Source organism: Hippoglossus hippoglossus, chromosome 3 (genome assembly GCF_009819705.1).
Source record: "Hippoglossus hippoglossus isolate fHipHip1 chromosome 3, fHipHip1.pri, whole genome shotgun sequence".
NCBI lineage: Eukaryota > Metazoa > Chordata > Actinopteri > Pleuronectiformes > Pleuronectidae > Hippoglossus > Hippoglossus hippoglossus.
In genome coordinates, this window is record NC_047153.1 from 27,612,226 (window position 1) to 27,635,053 (window position 22,828).

Here is a 22,828-nt window from a genome sequence, read left to right on the forward strand (position 1 = left end):
GTGTGTCCACAAGGTCATCCAGATGTGCACACAGCTCAGGAATTTAACAGTCTCCTCCAGAAGCCACGACTGCCATTTTTCAGAACTACCTGAGGCTGACCAGTGGCTGGTTTGATGACCTGCTTGCTCAATGCTGATTGGTTTTCCTTATGCAAGCTTTCCACTCAAATACAAATGTTTCAATTCGAGCAAATGAAGCAAATTTCATGTCGCCATTTCTCGTCACTCATGCCAGGTGGCGTGAGTGACGTGAAGACGAGAAATTTGCATTAACAGTGACTTTGTTCAACAGATGCCAGGTTTCACTGTTCACACCTCCTCCAGGTGTTTGTGTGAAAAGCTAAAATCATGCTTTTCTACATCCTCTAGAATGCTCTCCCACAGAGTAGAACAATTTTATATTTATTGATGCCATTTTAGAAATGTCACTGACTTTGATGAGGTCAGACATGAAATGGTCTATACATTAAAACAATACAGCTATGGGCTGCCCGCTGGCTTAAGATACCACATAACTGCTTCATCCCTTGTTGCTGCATGCCAGCTCTCTACCTCTGTCTTTTTTTTTTTTTCAACCACCATTCTCTATTGTGCTGTCCAATAAAAATATATAAGTAAAAATAAAAACCCTATAAAAATGAAGGTTGGTGTGAGGCATTGCAGTAAATTGGTTCTGACACCCCATGCATCCTTTGAGACAAGCTGGAGATGGCGAGTCAGCCCCTTGGGACGGAACAGGTTTAGGTGGCGCGACACAGAGGGATGTGACCCCTGTGTCTTCACAGCTGGAGCCACGCTGCTGCTTCCTGTGTTGTGTCAGTGGTGTGACGTGAAGCTGGATGGTCTTGTCCAGTGTGCGGACTTGTAAAGGTTGAGGCAGAGCTACTATTGCTGCCCAGGTGACTGAATTCTTGTTTCCATATCACTGCATGGCAGCAAAAAAAGGCTGGAGCCGATACAGGTTTGCAGCATTGAGATTGCAGGAGATGCTGAGATGAGACAGAATTGTTAGTATTAGAATATAAATAGAAACATTGTGCAGGAGATGTTGGAATCCAAAAATGTTTTTAGCTCTCCTATATAAATATCAATGGTCATCCTCAAACAAAGAAAATTATAAAAATATTAATCGGATGAGCAAATGAAGTGAGTAAGTCTATTTTAGTTGTGGCTGTATGTCATGTGGAAAGCTTATTCTGAGGATGATTGATGTTTTAAGATTCCTGCATGAAGACAAAAACCTCTTCATAAAGACCCATGTCTAAAAAAAACATGTGTACCTCAGCGCCATGTGCACAAATGAGGAGGATTGAAAAGCTGTATGTGTTTGTTTAGGAGACTTATAGCTCCAGGCTAGCAATCCCAAGTGTCTCTATCCACTCTCTGACACATCCACTCGCTGACACACACAAGCACACACACAAACTATACCCGGCCAATTTACAGCCCAGTGGATCTCCAGATTGTGTTTGCAGCAAAGTCCAATTGGCGCCTTTCCAAAGCACTGTTGAACATATTTCCAGTCACTGTATTTTTTTTATTGCCCTATCTAGATATTTCCCTCGATGACTACTCGCCTGTTGCAGGTGGGAGGGAGAGAGAAATTTTATGTCCGGATAATGATCTCACACCTTCCTCCCTTTTCTCTGCCAGGCTCCCTGTAAACCCCAGCTAAGCCATATCTGTTCCCCTTCCTGGATCCACGTGTGCATCATCAACGGGCTTGAAGCCAATGCTTCATTTGTGGGGGGAGGTCAGCAGTGGTCCACAGCTGACAATTCACTAATTGAAATTTGGTTGTACAACAAGAAAAACAGTGTGAGAGGAGGACAAAGACGGATAGAAAGAGCATCCAGAATGGGTAGGTAGTTAAAACGGGTGGGCAGAATAATAAATAGCAGCGAGGGGAGTGTGTGTCGTGTCAATCAGCAACAGCTTGTTCTTGTTCATGGGGGACAAACCCCAGACGTGAAAATTGCTTGGTAGAGCCAGAGCCAGATTGACGTTCCACTTTATTGAGATTTAGTGGGTCTGCATGGATTTGAATGATCCTCAGTGCAGTCTGTCAGTTGTCATGATAATGAATGCGAGATGACAGGTTCAGTGCCAACCATTCTCAGTTTGCCGCTCACTGTCAGAGGCGGCCAAACTTTATGACAAGGGCAGCCAAGGGATCTAAATATGACAATATTGGAGAGCCGGAATTAAGATTAGATGGGCAGAAAAGAATGATGGCTTCTTAGTGGATGTGATGTAACAGTGCATGTGGATGAACAGTTGAATAACAAAATGTTGTATCCCTGAGTTGTTGCTGGGATTAAAAGAAACTTAATTCAGCTGGGGGGCAAATATGTGATGAATGACTAATTACTTGCTACTCTCAGAAGAGGTGATTACTTTACTTCACGTATTACTCATTAACAAAAGTAATTAGTTACATAACTTTCCATTACCTGGCACAGATTCTTCATTTAATGAATGCATAATTAAAAATGTGGCACTTACAAGCAGCAGGGATTCACTGAGTCAGGTTAGTGTTGTCTGTCCAATTGTAGTTGCTGATGTTAGAAGGCCAATGAAGAACATTAAGAGCATGTAAATAATGAAAGGATTCTTGGAGTTGGTAGAAAGGGAATAGCCCGTCTTCTTGCAGAAGGTAGCTGCCTCACCCCACCTACAGGCCTTACACCAAGCTGACACGTCTACGACCCAATGTTGAGCGAAGCAGTGAGTGCTGTATAACTCCTGTTAGGACAGAGGACACACCCACTCCCAGAATGTCCAAATGACAGATCGTCTCTGCAAAATATATACATTAATACACCAGACTGAGTATTACAATAACTATATCAATCAAAAAGACTAAATAGAAATGCAGACTCTTCTCTTACCTTACTCAGAGTTACACTGATTTGTAACTTTAGAAATGAAAAGGAAATCGGATTTGCTCTTGGCATCCAACAGTCTGATATATATATATAATGATTATATATATATAGAGTAAATTTGGATTGAATCGGTTCTTTAATTAGGACAGCTGGGGTCTTTCTGTTGCATTGGGAGATATGTTCCATCATTACCATGAACCCAGCTGTGTGAATTAAGTCCGAATTAATCCGCCTCTAAAAGCAGTCTCCAAATAAATAAATAATTGAGCAATGTTTGCTACAAACTTCAATGATGGGACCAACTGTTTCAGGGTGTGACTTAACCTTTTCAGAAGAAAAAATAAACAGTTGTGACCCATGTTTAAAATGGTATGAGTTCAGTAGGAGAGGGCTTGTGGTCACAGAAGAGGAAAGTCAGAAAGTATTGAGAGACTGACACTGTTATCTTTCCACTGAGTTCTGTTGGCAGTGAGACAAATATTGATAAAGACCAGCCTGGTCCTTAGTAGGGGAAATTAGTGGAGCCGTTGTTACTGTAACAATTTTCTTATGATCAATAACTCTTAACTATGAGATCTCAGGATGTGTCGATTTCCGAACAAGCTGAAGGAGAGGAAAAACAGAAGACGTGGTAACTTTAACACTTCAGACAGGTGAAATGAACATTTAGGATAAAAGGGACCTTACATGCTGCTACAATCAAAAAGTTGTGTCTGTGATTTTCTTTTTTAGTGGCACATTATAATGCAGGTATCAGTTACATTAACTTAAACCGACAAGTGTTTCGACCTCTGAATATTGCTCTCCCTGCCACACCTCCTTGACTGTACTGAAGTGAAGTGGTCATTTTATGTTGCTTCGTGGCCTTTCATCACGGATCATACACTGGAGACGTCCTGTTTGATAGCAAATGCGTAACAGTGTTGTTTGTCATCTTCAAATGTCCATTGGCATTTCGACTGGAGTATGTGACTTTTCCAGAGGCCGGATCACATGAAAAGCTGTCTGTAATACTGACGGGCTGCAATATGAATAAGCAAACAGTTATGGGAAGTGCATTATGCATAATGGGTTTTAGTTCAAATCCAACAAAGATGCACACATACACACAAAGAGATGAGAGAAGGAGATGATTCAGTCTGGTGCTCACTGGGCCATTGTCCCTGCCACAGTGGGGAATATTACTCCACAGCGAAGCTTAACGGCTGACCAAATCTATCTCTGTCTGTCGCTCCCACTCTCTCCCTCTGCTTGTTGTTGCTTTGAAAATGTGTTTATGACGATGCGCTTCCATGGCAAATATTATTAAAAAAGTTATTATTTTATCTGTTAATAAATTTGATATCATCATTTGACAATACTGCACAATAAAATGAAATATAACATGAGGGACACATGTACAGAGGAAATTTGTATAAAATATTTTATGCTGATATGATCTAATAAAAATTCTAAACTGTACATCAGGTCCAAAACCATAATCACAGGGATTTAGTTGCTTTTTTACCCCAATTATAATTAAGTGATGAAATCACTTTACTGATTAGCTTTATGGTAGGTTGAGGAGCGTATAAGACGCCCAAATCACACAACCTGATTACCTTATTTTCTATTTCATATAATTCTCTGTTTTAGTGGAGGAGGAATAAGTATAATAGTTCCAGTGGTGGAAATAGTATTCATCATTTATTTAATTAAAAGTAATATAATGTAGTCAGCAGAGGTGGAGCTAATTTAGCTGCTTAATACACTGTTGAGTTATTAACAGTAAAGCAGCATATAGAGTTTATAAACATATCATATTTTTTATATGTGTAAGAAATGTAAAAGTACCACAAAAATACTTAAAGCACAAATACTTAGTTACTTTCTTCCGGTGCAGGCTTGATCATTTAGTCTGCCATAAACAAGTACAACTATTATTTTAGCCAAGGCCACAGGCAGCTTCACATCCAACATTAACACTCAGTGGGTCTTCAGCTGCACCGTGTGGTACTTTGTCCGGCCTGTCTCTGATGTCCTGGTTGGATGTGGCCCTTTGGAATCAAATAAGTTTTTTTTATTCATTCGTGAAACGCTGCGGGGGGAAACTCACCTTCACATCCTGAGTTTAAAAGTTATGCTAAACACTGATGGAAATTCACTCCCACACGAGCCAAACTTTGACTCAACACATGAACACGGCTCCGCTGTTAAGCCTGGAACGCGTGTGAGTGAGTGTGATCCAAGGAGAGCCTGATTTGAAACTTTTCAAACTGCACAGGTTGCATTGTGTTTAGTGGGTGGGAGTCGAAACAAAGAGCAAAACATAAGACTGGTTTCTTTGGACGAGCTAATGACCCCGCAGCACTGCCCCAGATCCACCGCCTCAGAGTTATTAACAAGGATCCACGTGGAGAGATGTTGCACGGCTCTGGTTGATTTGGTATTCAGTCCCATCTACATGTGGAGAGGAGATTTGGAAGTGAAAGCTGATATATGAAAGCAAATATCTCTTATATTAAATTCGAGACTGTTCATTTTGCTGGGGACTTGCCAGCGACATTCACACGCCCCCGGAGACCACCGGCTCCAAAACAAAACACAGGGCACTTGACTGTGACATAAAGACAGCTCATGAGTCTTTGCCTGAAGCTGTAAACCTTTATTTTCTCTCTGCACCCCCCCCACCACCACCCTGGAGGCGTTTTAAAATGATCGATTTTTACATTATTTTAATCCAATGGACCGGCGTGTTATTGGAAAAAGGAGTGATGGATCTGGACGTGCAAGAATGGACATTGATCACTGGGAGAAGGGAGGTCGGGTTGTTTCCCTGAGGAATACCCCCCCCTGCACACACAAGCAGACACGCACAGTCAAGCACGCACACGACTGCGCGCTGTTGGCTGTGGCCGTGTGGGTGTTTATGTGCGCGCGCCCCCGAGCACGCGAGTTGATTCGAGTCTGTGCTGCTTTGCTGAGAAGTTCATTTCCGACGAGAGAGTCCGGTGCCGCTGCATCACTCTGCAGATGCGTCGCGCCGGGCTGTTGGCAAAGCGTGCGTAAAGCATGCCGGTTGTGTGCAATATCCTCCCGCTGACCTGAGGCTCCTCTCGGTGCGTGTGAGTTCCAAAGAGAATCGATTTCATTTTAATAAGAGGCGAGCCACCTGAGAGGGAAGCCGACGCGTCTGCGCACAGTTTGCAGCAACTCCTGGATTAACTGTGGTCCCCGCGCGAGATCGGAAAACAGCGCACGCAAAAGAGAGCGAGGAGAGAGCGGAGGTAAGCGCGCGCTCGAGCGGTAAGAGGCATTTATTTCCTGGGCCGCGCACAGACAGACAGACAGACAGCGCTGCTGGTGAGACAGCAGACGGAGGAGGAGGAGGAGGAGGAGGACACGCACCACAAACACGCACACAAAAGTTCTCCTGCGTCGAGTTGGAGCATGGTGCCGACAGATGTGTGCGCTCCGATCTGATGGAAGTTTTGCATGATAAAGGGAAAAGAGGAGAAACACCCCCCCCATGGACCTCTGCGCAGCACGAGCGCTTTAGAGCAGCGGAGCCTGTGAGACATCCAGTCATGATGTGGGTCGCGTTTTTACCCTTTTTGGCTTCGTGCGCACTCGGGAATAAGACCGCGGAGCAAGTGCCGTTCTTTCACGGGCATGTGTTTGAGAACTCGTCTCCGGGCTCCCGTGTCAATGGGCTGAGCGTCCCGTTGAAGCGGCTCGACTCGCAGAGACTGTGCGGCACCGAGGGATCCGGCTCAGCTGCAGCGCACTTTAAACTCCTGGGGGACGGGAGCGACAATTTCCGTGTGTTTGCGCACCACAAACGGGGAAATATTTTACTCAAGACTTCTGGGGTCTTGGACCGAGAGGAGCGGTCTGAATACGCACTGGGTCTGGGTTTGTGTTGCGGGCAATGCGCGACACTAACCCGGGAGGATGGAGAGGAGTCCCCGGTGGTGGCTGAAGTGGCGTCCATCAAGGTGGACGTCCTGGACACGAATGACCACCAGCCCACCTTCGCCGGTAACGATGTGAAACTGAGCCTGGATGATGCCACTGCGCTCCGCACGGCCATCTACGGGGTCACTGCGCGCGACGAGGACAGCGGCAAGAACGCGGAGCTCATCTACTTCGCCCTGCCGAAGAACGGGAGTTTCTATGCGGTGCCGAAAACCGGCGACATCCTCCTGGTGGACTCCATCCTCGGTCTGGATGAACCGATTCGATTTAAAGTGTTTGCCCGGGACCGCGGGTGGCCACCGCGCACGAGTGAGTGCGTTTCGGTGGAGATCAGTCCCCGGCAGTGGCCCATGGCGCCCTCGGTGGACCCCCAACCGGGGAAACGTAAACCTACATCACAAGTTAAAGTACCAGCGCGAAGGTCCAGGTCGGTGCTGGAGTCAGACAGCCCCGTTTTCATCAACGTGTCCGAGGATGCAGGGATCGGTTCGGTGGTGATGAACCTGAGCCCGGTGAGGTTCCAGTCGGCCACGTTCGAACTGGTGGAGCCCGACGCGGAGAGCTCACCGGTGAGCGTGAGCCGGGACAGCGGGGATATAGTGATATCACGGAGACTGGACCGAGAGACGGAGCCTCTGGTGGAGATCAGCGTCAAAGTTCAGGACAAAAGAGGTGAGCCAGATACCGAGCGCGCGCGCGTGTGAGAGTGTGTGTAAGTGTGAGTGAGCGACGTGCAGTTTGTGTGTGAATGAGCATGGGGAGGATAATGAGAGAGAGGAGTGAGACACAGTATTGAACATGATCTTTTGCGCGCGCATTTCTATTCTCATGTGCCTCCCCTGGGATAAATGTTGTGCAAAATATAAACATCAATTTCCATACACTTTACCAATGTCACACTTTTTTCTATTGTTGTATTGTTGTGGCATTTTCTTTACATGTGTGACATTGAATGTGGTGCGTAAATACGCACGGTCAGTGAGAAGTGCCTGGATTCGCAAAGGTTGTGAGGGTATTGTCCCAATTCTCCTCTCTTCCTACCAGTCTCACAAGCATTCTACTTTGTAGCTGAATGTATCTTAACATAGATGGACACAGGAATTCTTTATTCTACAGCTACCTGGATAAAACGTGTTGGTTTAATGTTGCTTCTAGAACTTTCCCCCTGTGGGGGGTTCCTGAGCCATGGTCCAGAACACGTTGCACTTGAGGGTCACGTGTGTTTGAAGAGGGAGGAAGCCCTACAAAGGAGTAGCATTAACAACAGGTGACCTTGCTCCCTCTGTTCACAACATCACTATTCCCGGGCTGCCTCATCTCCATTCACCACCCAGGTGCAGCCCTGCTCAGACTCTGAGATGAGAAGAGATCAGGCCTGCCCCGGGGGGAGTCTGGCTGCGAGTGGTGTCAAAGCGTCCAGTGATTACAGTAGAGGTTAAACTGAGTAACATTTGTCAGTGCTGATGATGATTCATGTGTTTGGATGAATTAAGGCAACATGAAGATATCCTCTGCTGCTGCTGCTGCTGCTGCCAACAGCAACAGATGCTGGGATGTCGAGAGAAGAGCGGTGCATGATGGCCACTTTACCAACAGGTTAATTATCACCAGCGGATAGAGCAGCGTGAGAGCAGAGACACAGAGGGGGAGTTAACATGCAGCCACGTCCACATCCATAAATACATATGTGAAGGAATGAACCACTGGGCCAATTAAAGGTGTCACTGAGCACTGGAGACTAGAGTAGGCTGCAAAAACAAATCCTCCTGGAAAGAGTCTAAACTGAAGTTGACAGTTGGTTCTATATCTAAATATAAATCTGTCTGTGTAAGTTGGCAAGACGGAAGCAGTTCCACAGCTTGTTCCATCCGAACTAGTTAACAGCACTCGACTGGGGGAGTGACCCAATCAATGCGACCTATTGGTTGCAGTAATGTGAACTTTCCTGATGCAGAAAAGAAGCTGAGCATGCTGTTGGCACACAATGCTAATTTACACTCTCAGTAACTGCATGCAGAGTTGGCTTTTTGTCACATTAATTTCCATCTTAAACACTTTGGTATTGATGGGGAAAAAAGCGATACATTACACTGCTCACTGTGACACTTCATCTTACTGTTGCAGGATTGCAGCGTCATCCTTCGGAGAGTTCCATCATCGAGCATCAGAAGGAGGCTGTTAAGCTGGTGTTTGATTCTAGGGAGGCACTCAGACTTTTGGCATCCACATTTACACAAGTGTAATAAATAAATTCTGTAGTAGTTCTTTGCACTGTCACAGGAAGGTCTCTTGGTTTGAATCTGCTGGCCGACTCTTTCCCCTGGAGTTTGCATGTTCTCCCTGTGACTTTTCTCAAGGTGCTCAGGCTTCCTCCCGCAGTCCAAAGACACGCAGCTAAGGTCAATAGGAGATTCTAAATTGACCTTATAGGTGCGACAATGAGTGGATGGTTGTTTGTCATTGTATAACAGCACTGTGATGGAGTGCTTACCTGACCTGTGTACCCTTCCTCTTGCTCAGTGTCGGCTGGCATTGGCTCAAGCCCCCCAGCCACCTGGAAGGAGGAGTGGTTTGGATATGGATGGATAGAACAATGCGGATAAATGTGTTAATAGATGATGTTTTTCGATCACTGTCAAGGGTTACGGTTTGACTTCTGACATTCTTGTGAAGAATGACTTGTGAAAATGTTGATGCAGGAGGAACGAAACAAATCTCATTTTAAAAAGAGCGGCAGTTACGTGGAGTCTCTTCTGCCATTTTAAGAAACAATAATGTGGTGCATAAGAAGTGTAATATTAGTCCAGATAAATCCGTCCAGATAGAATAACGATAAGTTACATATTAAGTGTAAAATGGCTTAGTGTCTCTGAAGATTAGAGACACGTCGCATATCTTTGGATTATTTGGCCAAATCCCTTTCTGGTTTGGTTGATTGGATCTTCACTTTACACCTTTCTCTGAATGTGGATGTGCTTTCACGTCAACAGGCTGCAAGTTGACATAAAGTTTAAAGAGGAGCCTCAGCGTAAATGTTTCATAAATTTATGTTTTTTTTCAAAGCCTAAAAGCCTAATCTTTTATCAGTGTTTTTCTGGAGAGTGTGGGCCAGTGGGAAATACATTTCCATGACCTGACTGTTTACTGCGTCATGCCAAAAGACAGCAAGTTTTCATTTCCGGGCTCAGCAGCAGGTGGTGTGTGCATGTGTGCGCGCGCGCGCGCGCGTGTGTGTGTGTGTGTGTGTGGAAGGGGGGGGGGGCTCGGCTCGTTGTCTCCTGCGGGAGGGACGCTGCATCCGCTGGGTTGTCGGTGGCTCAGCTGAAGTCCTTTAATCCATTTGGAGTGGAGAGTCCTGCTCGAGCCTCGACCTCCCTCCATCTGCTCGCATTATCCCTGTAATCCCATCTCATTCTCTCTGTCTGTCTCACTTTTCCTCTCTCTCTCCCTCTCTCTCTCTCTCTCCCCCTTGCTCTCTTACTTTCTCGCTCTTATTTCCACTCTCACTCCAGGGATTTAATTTGAGCGGAGGCACACTTTAACACAGGGGGGAGGGAGGGAGCTTCTGTCATGATTCTTCGAAGGACGGTCTTGTGTGTGTGTTTACGCGTGAGGCTTGAAGCGTCAACTATCAGGATCTGCAATCACTTGCTCATCTTGTCTTGGTTTGTGGTTCATTCCACAAGTGCTGCTGAGCTCCAGGAATATCAGGGTCTGATCCTTATCACATTTACACAACAAAAGAGAAATACATCAAGTCACGGCCACATTGAGTGAGCAAGAAAATCACCATCCACACGATAATTGAAATTAAATGTGAGAGTAAAGATAGCTCGCCTCCCTTCTTTTTTATTCTCCTAATAAAAACATATGCCAACATCTAAAAGAACACCAATTAAGCGTGTCGTTAATTTCCCCCAAAGGTTCTTCCTCACCTTTTGAAACAGCCAATATGACTCAATTCTTTGATTCCTGTTGGCCAATGATTAATGAAGTGATTGTTGGAATTAGTAGTTAAATTATTAATTTGATTAGTCACAATCAAGTCCTTTGTCCATCGCCACAGTTTTCTCCTCATAAAAAAGCCACGATATGTTTTCTACTTTTTAAATGTACATGTCTTTGCTCTCCTCCCGTCTACGCAGCTGTGGAGAATACACTTTTCTGGTCACAGTTAAGGTTTTATTGACAGGAGACCAATATCATGTGGATTAATTGATCTTATCTCAAACAAATTAACCATTTCAATTGACAATTACACTTTTATTAATTAATATTAAGATGAAAGGTACTCCAGCTGACTCTTGCTTTTTTTTTTGCATCAGTAACCAGTATTGGGAGTTGTATTGAAGAATTCCAAACATTATCCAGATGTTTGACTTTCTTTGCTGCTCAGTCACAGCTGTGTAGCAGGGCAGCCATTGAGAGCCAATCACATGCATGGACTAAAAAAGATGCATAGATCTGTTAGGGTGTCGATTCTCAGTGAGAAAATCTTCCACAATACAGGGAAACATTTGTTTCAGTGTTAATGTAAAACTGTTGTTAGTGAGAGATTTCAATTAAATATCTGCTACACGGCAGGGATTTCCATCTCCACCTCCAAATGTATACACAGCCATATAACATTTAGCTCCACATCAGATTTAGTAGAGTGTTAGTCTATGGATGTTTATCTATAATTACAACGTAATCACAAGATTTTACCCGTTTGAGTTAGAACATCACAGTTTTCTGCAATTTACATGTGTGATTTTCATGATAAAAATAATACAGAGTTGTGAACTGAACAAAACCAGGAAATCTGCCAGCGCTTTGTTCAAAAGAAACTCAGATGTGACTCTGTGTTTTTCAGTGAACTCTGATTGTAGCTGTGCGAGTGTGCATGCACGTGTGTGTTTGTCTGAGATGCTTATTAACTGGATGCAAAATCACGCCATGTCCATTTTAGTTAATGGGAAGCTCTTATTTTGCTCATACATCTCTGCAAATTTATGTGTGCAGACGATGAAGACCAGAAGTCTTTACCGCTATCTTATTAGAACTTTTCATTGACTTCCATTTATTGTGGACAACCAAAACCTCAACCATGACTTCATGCATACCCCAAACCATAACCTAATCACAATTCACATCTGAGCTCAGAGATAACACTTTGCCTCATTAGGACCAGATTTGGTCCCCATGATGTCCGCTAGTCCAGACATGGTCAGTGTTTATGCTAGAAAAGGTCCTAAAGAGGTAACAAAAATGAGTAGATATGCAGACACATATGAGCAAAGACTTTACCAAAATAAAATGTGTTTTTAGGCTTCACACACACACACACACACACACAGTACATTCAGCCACAAAATACAACAATCTGCTTATTGTGAGTTCCGGGTTGCCAAATGAACGTATCCAGACAGATGGATTTGAGGGACGCCTTTGAGCTGCATATGTTGCTCATCTTTTGTTTACTGAGATGAAACACAGTCTGCATCTCTTTAGTTCTTTCAAAGGGCATAAATAGCATATTTTGGTCTTCTATGCCCACACACACTGGTTAGCCGCATTAACCCACACCAATCCAATGTAAAGACACTTGGACGTCTTTCTTGTCTCATTTAACTGTATTTCCTTTTCTGTAAATAATTTATACAGACTCTGACGCACACACTCAGCTCGGCTCATCATTCAGAGAGACTGTAATTTTCACTCCAGCTTAGAGTCCGTAGGTAGTTGGTGCAAACAGCCTTGTACGACCTGTTGTCACATTTTACTGTCAGGTGACCTCTAGCAGCCGTATAACAGAACAGAGGAGGGAGTTAGAAGACAGTTTAAAACTGATGGTCATTGTTGTTATATTCATGCACGACCATTCCATGAGTTGACCGAGATGGTAACTCAGACAACAAAGATCCGATTGGCTTGCCACCATAGACGCGCCGTATCAGAAGACGCTTCTATGGGTTGTATCCAATGGTGAAGACAAATAGTCGATGTGGTCCCTCAGGTTGGGGGACCTGTTGGCTAGTCTGCATCTCACAGCAGACTTTCCAGTGCCTCCCCGAATGCTCACCCTCTCTTCCCTTCTTGTCTCTTCATTGCCCAGTAATTCTTGTTTTTATTGTTTCTGTCTTTTGTGTAAATGGTTCATTAAAAAACATGGAAATTTAAAACTCGGTGCACCGCCACAGCAAAAATCATTTAGCTACCAGAGGCATTTCTGATTACTCTTTTCATTTGCTTTCATTTGCTGTGGAGAAGCATACAGACAATTTGAGTCACACTCAGATGAGTTAAGGGGACTTTCACCAGTGTTTTTTGCCAGCTGGAGTTTGTAGAAATCCTAGTTCTCAGCTTCAGATACAGTCAAATGTGTTTTGGATTTGCTGGATGGCACAGTTCTCTGGTTGACTGGCTGATTTGGTGGTGGATTTTTGGATGGCCGATAGGCAGCAGGGGGCCATCTTGCCAGGGCCCACATCGCCACAGCAACGGTGACAATTGCACTACTGGTTTCTGCTCATTTGCAAGTCACATCACTTTACGTGGGCTTTGTCAGCGTGACGACCCTGATTGTAGTTTATTTTCTTCTTCTCTCTTCTGTTTGAGACTGCAAACACCATGGATTGATTTTCTGATATTTTTTCCATTGAGTGAATGATTTTTTCGTTTGATAAATATTTAGTAAACAGTGAGGAATGTTGTCACATTCATTCAGAGCCCCAACTGAAATCTTTATAATGTTTGTTTCTGTCCCAAAACATTTTAATTTGTTAAAATAATTTTAGGAAAAGCAGCAAATCTCCACATTTAAGGAAACTGGAATAATGAAATATTTTGACATCTTTGCTTGAGAAAACCTGATTTATTGATTAATTGGCCAATTGTTTTGGCTGTACTCGTATTTAGAGTCACATACGTCTAGTACTCAGTTGGCTAGTACAGCACTTATTAGCCTATGTTGCTGTAATGCTTCCTTTGCTATTCGATGACTATATTAATTTTTCTTCTATCTTACATAACACTTGATATAATTTCCCACTGTTTCATCATGAAAATGGTGCTGAGGGGGGTGTTGGGGGTGGGGATTCACCCAGGGGTTCACCAGCAGCTCAACTGTTTGGTTGTAGAGCAGTTTCAGTTACGTGTGTTCAAAAATAAAATGCACCATGTCTGCATGTGTAAGCCAGAGAAGGCGAGATTGTCTGAAGAATAAGTGACGTATGTAGATGTTGCAGCTGAAATGAGCAGTAGGAATCAGGCTCAATGTCTCAGACAAGATCGGCTTTTCAAGTCGTTGTATGAGAATAAAAGCTGAAGTTCCAAACTATAAAGTTACATGAGGTTGAAGCAATTAAGCAGTTTAAACAGAATTAGTCTAAAGCTGTTTTAAGACGCCAGAAAATGCCCACACAATTAGGTCCACAATCAGGTAACTGCCATTCAGGTGTAATACAACGTTTTAGAGCTATTTGACATCACACTACAGTAACTGGCGGAACCATTCTACCCCCTGACATTGTTTGTTATATTATTTCTCATACAGTTAGTCATTTACTGTCCTCTCTCTCCTTCTGTCTGGCTTCACAGGAGATAAAGATGATGAAAGTGATTTTTTTAATAGACTTTTCACTCTTTCCACCATCTGTCATTGCCAGAGACTCTGAAAGCCTTACCATCATTTGTTCCTGAATAACAGTGTTGTCGTCCTGCTTTTTCAGTGTGTGTGTTACACAGAGCGGTTCAGCAGATTCGTGTCCTAATCCAAATGCACCGTGGAGGCCGGGAGAGGCTGCCAACACTCTCTGAGTTTAGCCAGTTTGTTAAAGGAGGCTGTAGTCAAGTTAATGTGCTGATGGTAATCTGTCAGGTTCAGTAATATTCACAGTAATGAGAACCATAAAAAACAATATCTCAGCTGTGGCTTGTACCAAAAGTAAAGATGCTCTGGTGAGGATGTCACAATGCCTCAGTCATTTTATTTTGAAAAAACGTTCAAGAAATTCCAATGTAAACAATGATTATTTTCACTATGGATTAATCTAGTGATTATTTCTTTGATTATGCGAATATTTGTTTGGTTTATGAATATTCAGGTGGCTGTCTGGAGGCCAAAGTGAAACCTTTATATTTGCTTTTGTCTAAAGATCAGTCCTAATGTCAAACTCACTGAACCATTTAGAATTATGAAAATAATCATATAGATTATTGGCAAATCTTTACATTTGAGAAACTGGAACAGTAAAATGTTTAAATTATAAATAATAAATAAATAAATAAATTAATTAATCAATTAATAGTTTTGGCTGTACTTATATATTTTCTGTTGGTATTTCAATGTATATAAGATATTTGCTAACGATGTCTAAACTTAAAGCAGAGCTAAAGGTTGTGAAAATATCCAAAGGTTTGTTATTTGGTTATGAGCTAAAGTGTTGGGACATGTGGGTAATCTCTACAAACTGATTTTGCATGTGAATATGCAGAATCTCTCAGCAACAAGAAAAAATGTCATTAGTGGACAAGAGAAGCCTTTTGGCTTCTTTCTCGTTTGACCAATCACGTTCCAGCAGACTTTGGTTGCCCACAGGTAAAGAGTGGAGAGAAAAATAGGCAAAACAGAAATGCATCGGCTAGCAGATTTTAAATGTATCTGTTTTATATTTATATGCAGATAGTTGTTAATAGATAGTTGTTAATAGATATTAGCCAAAATGTTGTCTGGAACTAAAACACCAACATATGTCTGTTTGTGAGAAACGTTCCAGTCGTGTGAAGCTTGTTGGACTGTGAACACTGTATAGTAAATGGAAGACTTGGCCCGAATATCCACTGTCTACACTGGAAGCCCCCCAATATTGGCCGTTGCCCCGAGAGGCTAATTCAGTGTCAGTCCAGTTGTGCAGAGTTAAGCTGTTGACTCTGAAGTGAAAGTCAACAGGATATACAGTAAACTCTGGAGACCAAGAATGTTTATACAAATTTCATGGCAAACCATCCAGTAGTTGTTCAGGTATTTCAGTCTGTCAGTCACCTTGCCTTCCCAGGAGCAGGCGAACACATCTTATCATGAATCCTGAACTGAACCCATGTCACTAGAGGTGAAGGAAAGTGCAGCACATATTCTTACCTGCTGGCAGTTTACAATGTTACCTTCATATGCTCAACATTAGTGTCACAGAGCTACATCTATTTATGTATTTCATTCATGGCGGGGGGATGGATTCCTCTCACATTTTATGCACAGAACTCACATTTCCATTTTAAAACATGCTCGTTTTGCAGAGCAGTATAAGGAACCAGTCAGTAAATAGACAGTAAAAGAAGACAACAGGTGGACAAGTGAGACAGCTGGCTCACCTACAGAGTGGTGTAGGAAGGACCAATGACAGAAGCATGCTAGTGAAGGTAAAAGCCCTGGGGGTTGCTGTGCACAGACTTACAGATGTACCAGAGGGCCAGAGGCTGAAGGAGTGCGGTAAACATCCTGTTCTAAGGGCACAGGTTGGGTTAAGAGAAATCAGGATCAGGATTTTTCGGGCCAATCGCCAATCATTTGAAGTAGTATCTGCCGATGTGATCACCGATCCCGGGGTCCATGGCCCTGTTTACGCCTGATTCACATGCATCTTTGGGAATCCAAGTGACCACTTATGATCGAATTACTCTCCCCCACTCTATATGCAAATAAACACTTCAGGGCTGAATCCTGTAAGTACGCATGTATCACCCTGTTTGCAAAGATGAAATGTGTGAAAGAAAAAAAAATGCAATCCTTTTTAACTGACCACAACACTACTGAGACTTTACACTGGGACAAACGTTTTTTTACACAAAGAGATAAATAACTTACATGAATTCAATAATTTAGAATTAGTTGTAGACGGTGTTTAACAAAGTTTATAAAGTTTCTCTCAACATCTCTCAAAAGTGCACGATATTAAAGGGAGTCTGGTGATATTGCGGAACACCAACATCTGCTGCTTAAACGAGAGCACAAACACGTCATTTGTATCACAGAGAAGCAAACGGTGATCGGACGGCGTGTGTCATGTGAACTTACAGCAGGTCAGGTGTGAAGACGATCCTTCAATGTGGCCCAGGACGCTATGTTTCATGTAGTATTATTTATTTAACTATATTTACATCGTATAAAATCAGGAATGAGAAAGTATCATGAATTCACAAATATTTGTAATTGGCAGGGCAACGGCTGCTTAGCTTAACTTTCCAGTGGAGTCAATGAGAAGAGAAGCAGGATGCCTCACTCGTTAGCCATTTCCACCTTCAGCTCCGGGAAAAAAAGAACAAGTGTTTATCAATTCACTACATAAGTTAGAATACAAAAGTATTTCCTGAAAAATAACGAGTGAGCCATCTCAGTTCCTTCTCATCTCTGTTGAGTGACAGCTGTTTGTTTTGCCTCATCTGATTGGCTCCTCTGATCGGCCTTCACGGAGATCGCCGATCACACTAATCAGAGGGAGCGATCGGTAGCCGATCAATCGGAGCACCTTTAGAAAAAAGTGACCCACGGTGAGTTAGGGTGTTCAACAACAGTAAAGGTTAGACACCCCATCTCTTTAAAAATAAGTAATATTTTTTCTAACTACTGAGTTGCTGGGATAAATTATGTGGGCACAATGAGATGATTGAATTGTAGAATCTGGTTAATAGAAATGTTTAATATATTCTGGAAATGTGTATCAGTCTAAAGCCTGGCTCTGTGTGAATGTAACAAATCATCCGATCAGCATGTTCAAATGAGAACCAGGCTAACTGCTTTCCTCTGGTCTTTATGCTAAGCTAATTTGACTGAAGGCTTTGACTTGCTCTACTGTAACAGATAATGCAGACGTCCGTGCATCCATCCCATTCTTGTGAACGCAATATGTCAAGAACGCCTTGAGGGACTTCCCACAAATTTGGTACAAACATTCAGTTGTACTCAAGGATCAAAGTTCAAGGTCGCTGTGACCTCACAAAGTACATTTTTGCCTCTTGAACTTGATCTGTAAAGTCTGTCTGTAGAGAATTGCTTCAATTTTAACCAGTTGTCTCTCGTACTCAATGTATCTCAAATCTATTCATCCGTCCCACCATATTAATGATTTGATTTCTGATTCAGATCCATTGAAGAGCAGACAAAGCTGGATGGAAATATCTGTGAGGATTTCCAGTGTTAATGTGTCAGTCCACTGTCCACTTGAATTGTTACATCCTCCAAAAAATACATCATTATGAATAATTCATTGTGCTTGGCAGCGGCAATTTGTGCCAAGATCAATTTCAATTCCTGGGAAATAAATTAGATTTTTAGCACTGCAGCTTACCTTTTTAATGGAATTTCAACTGTTTTACAATTGTACCTCTGCTCCCTTTAATGCCAGCCTCGTGCCTTTGGAGTTACGGTCTGTCATTTATGTATTTTAACAGCAGCACCATGTTGCCGTGTCATAATCAGCATATTTTAATGTTATTACCAATCCAGTGTTTGATTTACAGTGACCTTCTATCTTATTACTTAAATGTCATTATTGTGAATGTAAAGCAGTTAGTCAGATGGCGAATGTCTTGTGCCTGCAGCTATTAATACCAAATCCACATAATCATTTGGCTCCCCAAGCTCTTTTGTCCTCTTTCATTTCCTCCTGCTACTGTCCATCCCATTATTTCTCTGTTTTACAGATTAAGTCTTCCTATCACTTTAAAGCTGTAAGTATTTATTTAAGAACATATCTTGTGCTCAGTGGCTCAGTCGGTGAAGCTGGTCATTTTAATGATTACAGTATTTGCACTCATTATATGTTCTACTTCCTCAGCTTAACATAGAGCACAGAAAATAGCAGGTTGGTGGAGTCAGACACGGCTTATAGCTAATGGAAGTAATTGTAAAATGGATCTTGGGTAAGAACCAATCTGGGCAGGGTTTATTCCTTTGTTTGCAGACTGAGTCCCCATATAATACCCAACTGATTTAAGAAAGTGGAAGATTAATTTCAATCTATCATGGCCTGTCATGGTTTTTGGATTAATGAGTGTTTCTACCTATAGTGGGGAATGAAATTGAGAGGTGACTTGGGGCAGCACTATGAATCTATAAGTCTAGAGAAACAACAGAAAATGTTCTTTATAGAAGAAACATTGATTTTGCCACCAAGATGTGTGTGTGTGTGTGTGTGTGTGTGGGGGGGGGGGGGGTTGTTGGTAAAACACTGTTATCCATACTAAGTCTAAAGGTGCCGTTATAATAGTAGCAATATAAATAATAATAATAATAATAAGAGTAATGTAAATAATTTGTGTTGCCCTCTAACAGCCAACCATTTCACTACCACTTTGGATCATCTGTTGTTTCTTCAAAATTTGTTTTGTCGTTTCATCAAGTGATTGATGAAAAGTTGCCAGAAAAACTTACTTTCCAGCCAAGTGTGGCTAGATTACAAAAACAATACATTCAGTCATCATATACAGTACGTCCTGTAATAAATTTCAATGTTATATTTGTTTTAGAACAACATTAAAAATGTACCCTGGTTATGGTGAAGAGTGTTTGATGAAACTGTTGAAATAATAGGTTTTGTCTAAATGTTTGTCTGCGTTGCACACAGGAATTTCTCTTGTGAATTTGAATTTACTTAGAAACGCCAGCAGTCTTAGTGTACTGTTGTTTTTTTACTGTCGTTGGTTGTTTTATATCATAACACATTGCTCAGAAGTTGCTTCGCAAACACCATGAGTTTGTCCTTTTTGCTGAGGATCCAGAACTTGAATTGGTCCAAACAGGTCAGGAGAAAATGTCTCTAAACCCCAGTTTAGACCTGATATTAACATCAGTCCTGAATGATCCTGTGAGTTCAGGTGGAAACTCAACTGAGACACATTGAAAGTACATGACATCTGATTCGGAGGCGGTCGGAGAAGCTTGTGACCACATTCTTTTACCAGTGGGACCGTGAAATGCGTTCTTGGCCACATTGAAGGATTCTAACCAACTACGGTTTCACAATGAACCAAGAAAAAATGAACACTTCTCAGTGTTTCACATACACTTTTTCTGTGGCCACTACCAAAATATTTACACTGACCGCCAGATGTTGATCCTTTTGTCTTTGGGTAAAATCTTGTGTCATTGTAAAGGCACAGTAGTTAATTTAGCCCTTTCTTGCTCCGCTTGCTCTCTCTCTCTCTCACAGCCACACACACACCCACACACACTCAGGATGGAGGTTAATAGCAGGTCTGAACAGGGCGTAAAGTTCAAAATAAGCACTTTAATCTCACTGGGCATGAAAAGAAAACTTAACTTGCATTAACTGAGTGGACTTTCTTTTCTTGAGTTAAATCCTTATCAAAGACCATGAGTCAAACTTATAATAATGAGTTCGGTCATATATCTATGTGCCTGTAGAACTCACTTAGAAGTATTTATGCAAATAAAACTACATCATAAGAAGAGACTGGATGTTAATATATCCTTAACCTCCTTCCTCCTTGCTTCATACTCCTCAGTGAGGGAGCTCGGCCTCGTTCAAGTCATGTTGCCTCTGTAGCTGCTGCCTAATTGAAGTGTGCATTTCTGTAATATGGCGAGAGTAGCCTATTTATTTGTATGTGGGTAGAGACCACAGGGCAGCTTCCTCAAGTCCAGCCTTTCTGCCAGAGTTTGCTGCAACGGGATCAATTAATGTCTGCGTGTGTGCGCTGGTCTTCTTGTTATTGCAAGTGTGTGTTTTGTGTGTAGGAGGGTTAGTGCACGTATGTTTGGATCAAAAAAGTGTGTGTGTGGGAGGGTTAGTGCATGTATGTTTGGATCAAACACGGGTGTGTGTGTGTGTGTGTGTATGCACACAGGAGAGCTCCTTTTTGCGCTTCTTCCTTCTTGTTGCTTCTCTCTCTTTTTTCTTCGGTTTTGATCATATACACACAGTCACTTCCACTTGCTTTTTCCTCTTTTTTTCCCTCAATGTGAAACATGTTTTGAGTGTTTTCTATCAATCTTGCAACAGTGTGTGTGCACTATAGCGTAATGGCCACATTCAGAACATGTATTCCAAGAAAATCAAATAATAGCACACACACACTCACGCACACAATGCCTGATTAGTTTTCTGTACCCCATCCACCTCCTTTCTTATCTTTTTCTTCTTATTCCCCTTACATATTCCCTTTATTCTCCTCTCTCCCTGTTGTTTTATGCTCTCTCTTCCATCCTTTACTGCTATCTCGTTCGTCGAGCACACAGGCTGTTTTTTTAATCACATTCCCATTTTTCTCTTCTTGAATCTTTCTCCTTCCTGTTGTTCCCATAACTTCACATTTTTCCACAGTCGATGATATATGCCTGCTTCATACACCTTTTCTTCACTTATTCTTTCAGCGTCACTTTTTTCCCCCAAGGGAGACTTATTCTCTCTCTGTGGCTCATGCTATCAATGTGAGTGATTGTGCAATCCTGTGGCGTGTTAAAGACATGACGAGACTGTCAAACAGATCAATAGACGGTGTCTGAGCATGTCTTCCAAACACCCTCCTTTCCACACACCATATGCACAAAGACGCATTTAAAATAAATCCTGGCAGTCACACATGCAGGTGAACTAATGTATTCAATCATTACATGAAGTCATAAGTGCAAATACTCACATGCAACACATTGTGTGGGTCACGGTGACGGGTCTATGATGGGTGTTCTTTATTGTGACTGATTTCCTGTCCGAAGCAGAGGAAGTCAGTTCATCTGATTGAAGAGAGACTGAGAATTAAGGAATGCCTCTCTCACTCACACTCACACACACACACACACACACACACACACACACACACACATGCACATATACATTTACGTCTTTATCTTGACCTGATCCATTATCGGTCCACTACAGTGCAGCGGAGTGAACCTCATGTACCATGTTGTGTTTCAGAATATCTGTCAAAACAAATGACAAACAAATCAGTCAATCAGGGGCTGAGTAGGGGCGGTCTTTGCAAAATGTTGTAAAGATATATTGCCTTATCTCCTTATGGCCCAACTATCCTATATCAAGAAGTATTTAGTCTACCAGACCAAGGACACATCTCTTCCGACTATACCTTGGATAAAAAAAGTAAAGAAAAAAAAAATATAGCACTTTAGTAGCACTTATATGGCGCTTAAATATAGTACTTTGTAGTTTGGCTTTCTTAAAGAAAATGTACTTGCCTGATTGTTGCTGTTCTGGGTTTTTACCCTCATGGTTGAATGGACTTATTGTAAGTCGCTTTGGATAAAAGTGTCAGCTAAATGAAATGTAATGTAATATCTCCAATTAATCTAACCCCATGACTGTGGGAGGAGGCAGGAGTACCCAGAGACCACCCACACAGACACAGGGAGAACATGCAAACTCCAATGCACCATTGTTTTTTATTCTAATTTGATTTAATGAATTTATTAACTGCTGATTAATGTATTTAAACATTTAGCTAGACAATGTATTTCTTGGACCTAAGCCAACCCTAGCATTAAAATTGCTATTTTGTAGTGAGCATGTGAGTCATTTAATTCACATTTATATCTAACACACACACACACACACACACACACGGTGGGATTTTTACAGTAATGTAATATGTAGGGAGATCAGGGTGAGTAGAAGGAGACTTTGTGGAATAATATTAGACTATACCATCATTTGCAGATTGAAGTGTTTATTTTTTTTGAAGGTTTTATTTCTCTTGTCAGCTCCTGTCTTAGTGTCTTTGATGATATGCTGTGAACTGTGCCCAGGGTGGGAGGTTACAGTTACAGGACAGGGTGTAGCTGACGCGGCTGAACAGCCAAGTGTATGTTGGTGTTAAGGGTTATAACACTTGCACATGTGTCACAGGCAGGTTTTTGGCACCAATGAAACTGAAAGTACCGTAGTAGTTTTCATTGTAAAAATGTGGCCGAGGTGTAATAGCCTTCCAGAGTAGAAGTGATTGTGAAGCTCCTACACTCGCTGAAATCT

General features: G+C 42.2%; 1 protein-coding gene across 1 annotated transcript in view; it reads left to right on the top strand.

Annotated features, from left to right (window-relative positions):
* The first annotated feature begins 5,846 nt into the window (after positions 1-5,846).
* Positions 5,847-22,828, top strand: part of si:ch211-186j3.6 (neural-cadherin) — a 292,082-nt gene continuing 275,100 nt past the window's right edge. Inside the window, exon 1 of the mRNA XM_034570740.1 lies at positions 5,847-7,517. Within this exon, the coding sequence (XP_034426631.1) occupies positions 6,350-7,517 (1,168 nt within the window). The 5' untranslated portion in view covers positions 5,847-6,349. The remainder of the gene's footprint in view (positions 7,518-22,828) is intronic.